Source organism: Montipora capricornis, chromosome 1 (assembly GCF_036669925.1).
Source record: "Montipora capricornis isolate CH-2021 chromosome 1, ASM3666992v2, whole genome shotgun sequence".
In the NCBI taxonomy this organism is placed as follows: domain Eukaryota; kingdom Metazoa; phylum Cnidaria; class Anthozoa; order Scleractinia; family Acroporidae; genus Montipora; species Montipora capricornis.
The window spans coordinates 45,462,738-45,474,136 of NC_090883.1; the positions used below are offsets into that span (position 1 = coordinate 45,462,738).

The 11,399-nt window shown below is 40.1% G+C and overlaps 1 protein-coding gene across 2 annotated transcripts in view; it reads left to right on the top strand.

Annotated features, from left to right (window-relative positions):
* LOC138046082 (NLR family CARD domain-containing protein 3-like) overlaps nt 1–10,935 on the top strand; it is a 36,771-nt gene extending 25,836 nt beyond the window's left edge. For both annotated transcript variants that reach the window (XM_068892763.1, XM_068892769.1), the window contains one exon: nt 8,822–10,935. In XM_068892763.1, coding sequence (XP_068748864.1) covers nt 8,822–10,241 — 1,420 coding nt within the window. In that variant the 3' untranslated portion in view covers nt 10,242–10,935. The remainder of the gene's footprint in view (nt 1–8,821) is intronic.
* The last annotated feature ends 464 nt before the right edge of the window (nt 10,936–11,399 follow it).

The following is an 11,399-nucleotide window of genomic DNA, read 5'->3' on the forward strand; positions in this document are numbered from 1 at the left end:
CTACTACTAGTTTAGTAATTAGATGAGACAAAATGTCGGCAAATAATTCTTAAGGCGATTGTTGTAAATGATTTGTTTTCCAACAATAATGTGATTTAAAAGAAGCCAGTAAGACATAGTTTGAGTTATGCCAAAAAAGATCTCACAGTCGCTGAATAAATCGCAATCAAAATCAATGAAGTAAGGCCTTAAGCCAAATAACAACAGAGTTCCAGAGGGCCGCGCTAAAACTGCAATGAGATGCTCACTGAGAGATTCGTTAAAATTTTTGTAGGAAGAGCAGAGGGTGAGTCAACTAATTTCACTTTGTGTAACGATTTGTTGGCGTTAATTATTCGATTAAGTAGTTTGTATTGAAGACTCTTGTTCCGGTGTCGAGTGAGACTACACGAGGAATTAGATAGACTTTTTTCTAGTCAAGAATATAATCGTAGAACAAAGTGGTTTGTTTTTTTTTGGCGAGGTAAAATGTTTTTTTTTGCCCACGGCACTAATCACAGCAGACTACAATGCAGGTCAAAACTATTTTGACAATTTACGCTTTCCCCCTCCCCCCCCCCCCCCCCCCCCCCCACCCCCTATTACGGTTTTTCACGGTCTCCAAAATCAAGATTAGTTCATCCATTGCTGATCGCCTGTGGGGAAGGGGTGTAGTGTTAAGATTTGAAATTGTGTCTTGAAAAATAACGGGAGACCTCTTACAACTCGCTAAAACCAGTCAGACTGACGTAGCATAAATTACTCACAGCTATAAATGATATGCAGATCACACGTAAACATTAACACGTGCAGCCTGCTGATTTAAGCGTGAATAGTTACAACTTAACAGCATAATAGCATCGACACATCTTCCCTTTCCAACAAAATTGAAATAAATATTGAAACAAAAAAAAACTTAACAGCGTAATAGCATCGACACAAAGGGGGCGCGAAAAAGGCAGCGAAAGAAGAACACTCGTTGCTCGTATAACGATGGAACCATGTACAGTCAATGCTCTACTTTTCACCCAAATTTAACAAGTGTCCCAAAGTCTTTTGACGCGGATTGTAGGTATTCTTATTTTATTTGGAGGATAATGAAGGCCGTTATATCTTTGTGGAAGCACTCATTCATTCCTTTCTTCTCGTAAATTTGTATGCTCCAACGAAAAGCAGTGAGCACGATGCACTTTCTTTGACCAGGTTGCTGATATTCTAAAAGATTTCAACGTTGATCTTGACTGTCAGATTATCATTGGCGGTGCTTTCAACACTCATCTTGATTCCAATCTTGATAATTTAGGAGGCAGAATCGGGTCAAAATCTTCTGTTAAAGAAATCAAATGGATGATGATTGCCAACGACCTCATCAATATTTGGAGAATCTGTAATCCTGACAAAAAGCAATTTGTTTGGTCTTAAAGAAACCCTTTGATAAAAAGAATGAAGGGGGTAGTTTCTAAAGAAACTGTGGTGCTGCGTCGGTGGGGAAGTAGTATACAAAAATTTGAATGAAATAAGTGGAGGTTGCGAAAAGATTCTGCCGAAAAGATTCTCCCGAGACTGGCAGAATCTTTTCGCAACCTCCACTTATTTCATTCAAACGCGACAAAAACGTAGGTAACTTTTTAGTTAGAAGCGCGCTTAAAACTAACGAGCAACCCGGCACTTTCAAATGCGCGCGCTCACGATGCAAAACTTGTCTTTGCATTGTCAACACTAGCAAGATATCGGGACCTAAGCGATCTGTTAAGATCACCGATCGTTTCACATATACCTCCGCAAATGTCATTTATTGCATAACCTGTACGTTATGTAATAAATTATACATTGGCGAGACGGGTAGACGACTAGGTGACCGATTCCGCGAACACCTTCGCGATGTTGAGAAGAATGACAAAGATGCATCTAAGCCAGTCGCTCGTCATTTTAATCTCCCTAACCACTCCAAAAAACACATGCCTATCTGCGACCTTTCCCTACATCTAGATACGACGGAAAGCCGCAAGAATCTGGAACAAAAATTAATCTTCCAAATCGGCACACCTTACCCTCAAGGTATTAACGAACGCTTTTCATTTAACTAATATATTCCTATTTTTCACGTTGCCATGTTACCACCAATAGCGTAGCTCCTACTCTACTATAAAAACTACACGTAACCCATAATTCCTCGATTCGCTCTGACGAAGGGCTAACGCTCGAAACGTCAGCTTTTAGAATCTCTGTACGGTGGCCAATTTACATTATCAACTCCGTTGATAAAACCAAACCTTTGATAAAAAGACGCTTGTATTTCTGGCAAGATGATGTAACGATAACAAAAATAATATAATTCCCACCGTAAAGTCACATCATTTGGCTATTGCTTTGACCCTAAATAGCTTAGATAAACAGCCTTTTGGACCTTCTTATTGAATATTTAACTTTGTCTTTTAGATGATCCCTCGTATGTTGATCCCATTTCCACAAAATATTATGAATGGCTTAATAAATTAATTGACGTGAACGGGTCCTCTGAGACTTAATTAAGTACACAATGAGACAATTTTCTATCCCATATTGCGAGGACAACTATTCTTAGAGCTATTTTATTTTCAAAGAGTTATGTCGTAGAGTTAAAGTTATGTTTCCAAAATCCTGAATTCAAGATTTTGGAAGCCAACATTCATAAAAGCTTAACTTTTGTTTAGGCCTTATTAGGCCTAAGGTTAGCTTTTATGCGTGTTTAGGATACTTTTTGTATTTCTGTATTTTATTTAAATTCAGGATTTATTTAAATTCAGGATGGTATAATTATCTGAGGTAACACATACTTAACTACACTTCAGCCTTTATACACGCTTTTAATAAGTCTAATATATGCCGTTTTCCGCTAATGACGTCAAACTCGTGCTTTCAAATTTCATTCAGAAATGTACAAAGGCTTAAAACAAGAAAAGAAATCAGAAAAGTTTTAGACCTTTGTACATTTCTGAATAAAATTTGAAAGCATGAGTTCGACTTCATTAGCGGAAAACGGCATATATTAGACTTATTAAAAGGGTGTATATATTTTACACAAAAAAGTAGTTCGAATCATGACTTTCTCTCCATTTGATGAACTTTCAACTCCACTGTTTAGCTTATCAGCAATTATGAAGCTTTCTGATCTTGTTACATGTCACATTGCACTTTTTATGCATAAATTTCATAATAAGTTATTACCTTTCAATTCTGATACCTTCTTCAATTCAGTGCTTAATATTCATAACTACAATACACGAAGTGCAGCAAATCAGTTTTATTACCTGCCTCGAGCCAGAACAAAATATGGAATATTTAATATCCGTTTTCAAGGACCAAAGGTATGGAACTCTTTTGGGAAAGTTATAAAGTCAACTCCTTTTAGTAAATTTAAAAAAAAATTTAAAAATGAATTGCTCTGCCAATATTAATGTCACTCTGGTTTCTGTTTTCCTTAGGGGAACGAGTTTCTTCCCAGTTTATTCTGTGATTTATTTGCTGCCTTAAATTTGATTTTTTTTGTTTATTATATTCAGGATTTCTTCCTAGTTTATCTGTCCTTGTTGTCATGTTGGCTGAGAGCAGTAATATTTACGCTTATTTTTTCGGTACAGTATTTGCGATTTTTCAAGTATAAACCATATGAGCAAGCAATAATTTTCTTGCTCTGTGTAATTTCCGATAAATACCACGGGTGATATTTTAGTTTTGTTGCATATTTCACTCGCCTCAGTACTCGCCTCTCGTTTTGTGAAATTATGTAGAATAGGTAACTTTGAATAGCACTCGCGGGATTTTTAGGTTGTTTTCTCTTTTTTTAAAGAAAAGTTAAATCCGTTACTTTTTCTGTTTTGTCGTCCTTGTGGCTTTAAAACGCTAGTATTGACTTATAAAAGGTTTTGAGCAGGTTTTCGAGCAGAGTTTTGAAAATGTTATGGTAACCAAATAAGAAGGAAACTATTTTATAGGAAAAAGGAAGCGTTATTGAACCCCTTTCAGTGCCGAGTCGAATTAACATGGTCTGTCTATGTTTCCAGACAAGGTTGGATTTTCTTTTGAGAAGTTTAGGGAAACTCCTCCGGTCTTATAACCTTTCTCTTTCCCCATTACTAGGAAGATTTAGTAACGACAATAGGGAGCTTAAGCAACGACAACGGCGACGGCAACGAGAACGTCATCTCAAAATATAAATTTGCGTTATCTTAATCGCTTCGTGACCCTTTCAACGTTTTTAATATGACAAGGGTGTGGTAATTCCTCAAAGATGAGACTTCATTTTAGGCGAGAAAATGATATTTTATCCTCAAGTGCTGACGTTCTTCATAAAACCAAAAACTTGCCTATTTCACGATGTTGTTTTGCTCACGACGGCAACGAAATGGACAAAAGTGAAAAACGCACGTGCAGGGCGTGCAAAGCTATTGTTTTTGCCCACTAAATATGCAAATTTGTGACGTTCTCGTTGCCGTCGCCGTTGTCGTTGCTTAAGCTCCCTAATGGCGACGGCAACGAGAACGTCACAAATTTGAATATTTAGTGAGCAAAAGCAATAGCCTTGCATGCTCTGCACGTGCATCTTATCATTTTTGTCTATTTCGTTGCCGTCGTCAGCAAAACAACAACGCGAAATCACCAGATTTGAGGTTTTGGGGAGAACTATAGCCCTTGAGGATAAATTTTCATTTTCTTCCCTACATTGAGCCCCGTTCATACTAGTTTCAGTTTTGAGGATTTGCCACACCTTTGTCACCTTAAAATGCTTGGAATAGTCACGAATCCATTACCATAACGCAAATTCACATTTAACGATCGACGACGTTCTCGTTGCCGTTGTCGTTGCTAAAGCTCCCTATTATCGGTAACTTCGTAACTTTCATCCTTTCAAACGAAACATTTGCAGGGGAAAGGATGACAAAGTATCTGAATAAAGTATTCTTTACAGTTATTTCTTAAAATGGTGTTATGCTGGACATGATATTCTCGTACCCACAATCTAAGATTAGAGGACTTCTACTCACATTTTAGAAATTAATCAAACGACGCAAAACGACTCAAATCGACGCAAACTTGCAGTGAAAAGAGTGAAAACTTTTTTTTGATTGGACTTTTGGACAAGACTGGGAAATTAAGTAGTCAATTCATTTGTAAACTTTGTCAACTTAAGAAAGCTGACGCGATGGACATCCGACGTTACAACAGGCTGAGATGCCAAGTACCGCAACTACCTAAACTCTACGGCTTACCCAAACTACATAAACCTAACGTACCTATGCGGCCCATAGTTTCGTTCTGTGGTTCGCCGGCTCACGAACGGTCAACATACCTCACTACGATACTGAAACCACTGACTGACGAATCCCGACGCAAACTACATTCCACCGAAAACTTTATTGACGCCATCAAGACAGTACAAGTACCTGACGACCACAAACTGACGTCTTTTGATCTGAAATCACTGTTCACCAGTATTCCACTTGAACTGGCTCTCGACTGCACTGACACCGCCATCAACAACTCCACTTCACAACTGCCAATACTTACCAACGACCTTATGGACTTGCTGAACCTATGCCTTACGTCTACCTAGTTTCAGTACAACGGTAAACACTACAAACAGTTACACGGAACAGCAATGGGTTCACCGGTTTCCTTTGTTGTTGCCGAAATCGTTATGCAGAACATCGAGCCCTAGCAAGTTACAAACGAACCATACTACTCTGGTTACGCTACGTTGATGATACTTTCACAGCTCTACACAAAGACGAAATCGACGATTTTCACGAACATCTCAACAGACAAAACGCCCACATTCAGTTTACCAGGGAGATCGAGGGTAATGGTAAGATTCGTTTTCTTCACTGCTTGGTCATCCGTGACAACTACAGACGACAGTTTACAGGAAACCCACCCATACTGAAAGACTCCTTGACGAACCATCTTACAACCCTACGTCACACAAGGCTACAACAATACGGACCTTAACGAACGCGGGCTACTGGTTTGTGCCTCACACGTTAGCTTAGCAGACGAACATAAGTACTTAGACAACGCATAGTTAATAGAGGGGACTGGTTTGGAAGCTCGGCAAACATCAAAGGAGCAAACAAAGATGCCAAGATTTAGGTTGGAAAGTCCACGACCGTGCACAATCTTTTGTTTTGCGCTCATACACTATGCATGAATTACGTAACCAACACGTTTCTATTGGTTAGTTCCTCAGTACGGAGTAAACAATTATTGTGTTTTGTGCACGGTCAAGGCCCAAAAAGAGAACAAAAACCTACAACAAAGAAATTTGCCGGGTTTCATAACCATTCCCGTGTATTAACGATGGACAACGTTTTCAGTAAGAACGACTACAACTGCGACTTCGTTACACGCAACACTTACCGTACAGAACCTAACGTAACAAGCACTAACATGACACCTAACACTACAGTGACTATACTATACGCTACATCAAAGGAACTTCTGAGATTATCGCTAGGATCCCATGGCCACAGCCCTACAACATCTGTGTTGCTCCGAGCACCCCACACAGTATCAGTCTTATCACCAGTCCCCAGTTCCCGGTTAGAATTTTTATGATGATGATGCCTAACAGAGTTTGCGACGTCTTGCCCTTTACTTGTACTGTAAACCCCTGTTTGTGTTGTAGCTTGCTGAAAACTCTACAGATGGGTAAAATAAACAACTAACTACTGCATTTTTCTTCGCATCTATTTATTGAAATGTCCTTCGGAAATATTTGGAGATGGCATTTCCGAAAACCTAAGGTGCAAAATTCTCTGCGGGAGCATGCCCCCATGTAGAAACCTTCTTTGTGTGCGCTCCCCTTCAAATCTCAGACTACGCCCCTGGCAGCAGTTTATAAGATCAAATATTGCGACTGCCAGTCCACTTATGGACTGTGAGACTGGCAGAAATTTGAGCACTAGACTGACTGAACTCTGACGAGCGACGAGGAACAGTGACATCAACAATGACATTGCTGAACACCATCTACAGACAAACCACAGAATCGACTGGTATTCTGCTGCATGTGTTACCTACAGCACTAACTACTACCAACGAATCGTACTGGAAAGCTGGTTTACTAACTTAGAACAGACACCAATAAACCGATGCCTACAACTTCCCGCACCCTACAAACTAGACTTTCGAAAAGTCCTTCGTCTCCTGTAGATGGCGCGCGAAACGAAGGACTTTTCATACTTGATTGGAGCCAATTTTAGAGACCCAAAAATGAGTCGCTGAGCTAGACCAATCGAAGTAGTCCTCGTGGACTTCAGGGGATAGAGTTATCAATCAAAATTTTCCATACGCAGTGAAGTGTAACTTTCAACATATATAGCTACAAGGCCACCGGATATTCCGAATTGCGCGACTATCAGGGAAAAACAATTCACGAATATTTGTCTTGCAAAGATGTGTTTGTGTCTGCTCCAGCCGGAGCTGGGAAAAGTCTGACCTTTGAACTAGCTAGCTCCGTACGCATTTGATTGTTTACTTGGAGAGGATTGCAATGCTATCGTCTTCGTAATTGTTCCACGGATGTCACTCATGAAATAATTGTTCTCTAGCCTCACTTGTCGTGACATTAGAGCGTTATATGTAGACAACTTATTTAAAATCTTAAGTATAAACTGGTGTTTTGAAGTCCCGAAGTAATTCTCAACGACTATCGGCACATTTTTCGTCAAACGGAACAAAAAATTTTAAAATTTATCGACGAGAGTCATTGCATCAAGTTTCACTAAAATGTATCTTTTCAATCCCGGTCTAGCACGTCTCCTACACATGAAGCTTACCGGATCTTTCATGAGTGAAATCAATTGACTTTCTTGCCGATTCGAAGCTTTCCCTTACTTGTTAATCTCTCGAACTAGTGTTTCGTTTCAGCAAAAATTACGGCACGAAGTGTTTGTCCAAAAAATACCACTGGAGATCCCTTTCCAAGCGGTGACTAAATAAAGTTTCGTTTTATTGCGTCTTTGTTTTTAATACACAAAGTCAACAAATTTCCTGTTTTGATTTAGTAGAAACAAACATGTTCGATTGCGCCATCAAGTACAGGACTTGGGAATGACGTCATCCCTTTTTGGCGCGAAACAAAATGAAAATCTTGCAAGCTCATCCACTTCGCGTGCGAAAAATCACGTTTCGCTCGCCAAAACATTTTCTCATTTTCTGGGATTCTTATGAGGTCGACTTGTGGCAAGTCTACCTACAAACGACTCATCGACGACATGAACAGAAAAGCAGCACTCTGATTTACTCTATCACAGTACTGCTCAACGTATTCTACGATACACGTACAGACCTTAGACATATGGACGGATCGAAATGCACCAATCACTGATTAGTCTTCCCAGCCAATCACATCTAGGCTCAACTGATAGTCGACTAATAGCATTAACTCTGAAGATGACTTCCGCCCTGGTTGTCGAAATGTCATCTCAAACAGTCCCTCGTAGGACTACACTCACCCGGACAATCGTACTGTACTTAATTATAATATGACTCCTGGGTTCAAACTATTTACGATAATAAAGAAAGTGGGTGGCCAAGCCAGGCGCCATGGCCGCTGCGTGTTAGCTTCGCATTTTAAGACAATCATGGTGATATTATTTCGATGTTGCGAAAAAAAGAATTTAAAAACTTAAATCAAGCAGCTGATATAGGGTATCTTCATTGCGTTCCTTGCTGTCAAACACAAAGAAAAATGCAAATTAGTTTTTTTCCTTAAACCTCGATTTTTTTTCTTTGCTCTGGGGCAATTCGAAGCTACTCTCTAACATTTAATGCTTGTATGGCTGCCTTTGTCTCACTCTAGATTGAACAAGGAACTCGCTGCTGTTTGTATTGAAACCATGAAAACGAATTCCACGGTTACAAGATTGCACCTCCGTCAGTGTAACGTTGATGATGCAAGTGCTTCTGCACTGGCTGAGCGATTGAAAGAAAATTCAACGCTGACATCACTGACGTTGTCCTATAATGCAATTGGCGACGTCGGTGCTGATGCATTGGCTGAAGGATTGAAAGAAAATTCAACGCTGACATCGCTGAACTTGTCTAATAATGGGATTGGAGAAGTCGGTGCTGATGCACTGGCTGAAGGATTGAAAGAAAATTCAACGCTGACATCGCTGAACTTGGCTAATAATGCGATTGGCGAAGTCGGTGCTGATGCAATGGCTAAAGGATTGAAAGAAAATTCAACGCTGGCATTGCTGGAATTGTCTAATAATGCAATTGGCGACGTCGGTGCTAATGCACTGGCTCAAGTATTGAAAGAAAATTCATCGCTGACACACCTGTACTTGTCTCGTAATGCAATTTGCGACGTCGGTGCTGATGCAATGGCTAAAGGATTGAAAGAAAATTCAGGGCTGAAAGTGCTGAACTTGTCTAATAATGCGATTGGAGAAGTCGGTGCTGATGCACTGGCTAAAGGATTGAAAGAAAATTCAACGCTGACATACCTGGACTTGTCTGATAATGCAATTGGAGAAGTCGGTGCTGATGCACTGGCTACAGGATTGAAAGAAAATTCAACGCTGACATCGCTGCTTTTGTCTAATAACGCGATTGGAGAAGTCGGTGCTGATGCACTGGCTACAGGATTGAAAGAAAATTCAACGCTGACATCGCTGCTTTTGTCTAATAACGCGATTGGAGAAGTCGGTGCTGATGCACTGGCTAAAGGATTGAAAGGAAATTCAACGCTGGGATTGCTGCAATTGTCTAATAATGCAATTGGCGACGTCGGTGCTGATGCACTGGCTAAAGGATTGAAAGAAAATTCAACGCTGAGATCGCTGCTTTTGTCTAATAATGCAATTGGTGACGTCGGTGCTGATGCACTGGCTACAGGATTGAAAGAAAATTCAGCGCTGGGGTTACTGCTTTTGTCTAATAATGCGATTGGAGACGTCGGTGCTGATGCACTGGCTAAAGGATTGAAAGAAAATTCAGCGCTGGGATTGCTGGAATTGTCTAATAATGCAATTGGCGACGTCGGTGCTGATGCACTGGCTAAAGGATTGAAAGAAAATTCAACGCTGAGGTGGCTGCTTTTGTCTAATAATGCGATTGGAGAAGTCGGTGCTGATGCACTGACCAAAGGATTGAAAGATAATTCAACGCTGACGGAATTGAATTTATCTAGTAATTTAATTGACGAAGTTGTTGCCCCCGCAGTAAAGGACGCTTTGAAAGAGAATCAAGGGCGAAGACTCATCATGGATTAATGTTATCAGTGACAGGGTGGTGCTGGATGATGTCGTTAGATATATCATTCATCAATCTGAGTTGAACATTGTGCCATAATATAATATTCACTGTTAAAACGTTTTGAGCAGTGACTGTTAGCTGAACTACTAAACCCTGTCCAACAAGACTTAATACGCCTTTTTTCAAACTTAAGTAGAGTATAGCAGATTAGGAGTTTTTTTCCGCGTAAGAAGCTGTGGCAATTTCCTTTGTTTTGTTAGGTCGCAGTAGAGTTTCGTTATTGTGAAACAGGGTTACACGTCATCCGTCAGTTTGACTGGTTCTTGCACCAATGATTGGCCTTACTTTGTCGTGATGTTTAGTTTGTTATTTTTTATTAGTTTTAATCCATTCTTAGTTTTCACTGTAGTTGTACACCGCCGATGCGAACTTTTGAAGGGCGTTGCGTGCTCAATAGGGAGCCGTTTTGGTTTATCAAGTGAAATGAAGTCCATTTCCCTTATGTCCTCTGCAAAACAACAACGTGAAATTACCACATTTGTGGTTTAATGACAGCGTGAATTTCATCAGTGAATCATTCATTCTCTATAACTAGGGTAATCATAGATTAAAGAGTACGTTGGACTTGCGAAGTGAGTTGTCTCCGGGCTTATGCGCGGATTAAATCGAAACTTCAACATCCCCCCCCCCCCTCCCCCCTCCCCAGGCAAAGCCCGGGCATTTGACTATCCTCTGTGCCCGGGAAGTGGGGAATTTGACCTTTGCCTGCATGGGGTAGGGAAAATTGAACCGGAAGTGTCAGGATTTTTTTTTCGTTGCGCCGAAGTCGCTAACAGCAATAAAACAAGTGTTTGGACGAGATGGAAGAGTTTAAAGGAAGAGATATAACATTTGTGAGCGATTGAGTTACAAAAAAGGTCTTCAAAAGTTGTCTTTAAAAGAATTTTGGCTGCGTAATTCGTCTTTGTCATACTATACAGGGAGCACAATATGTTACGTTTGCACACCCCCATTTCATTGTTAAAGCTCTGAAAGCTGTACGTTTCTGTTAGAGGTAATCAACCGACACTGAACAATTTAAAATACATGCAGTCAAGTAAACGCTCTATTGTAGGCTCTGTTGTTGATAAGTATACAGTTCCCTCGTTAAACAACGTTTGCCATGTTTCGGAGTT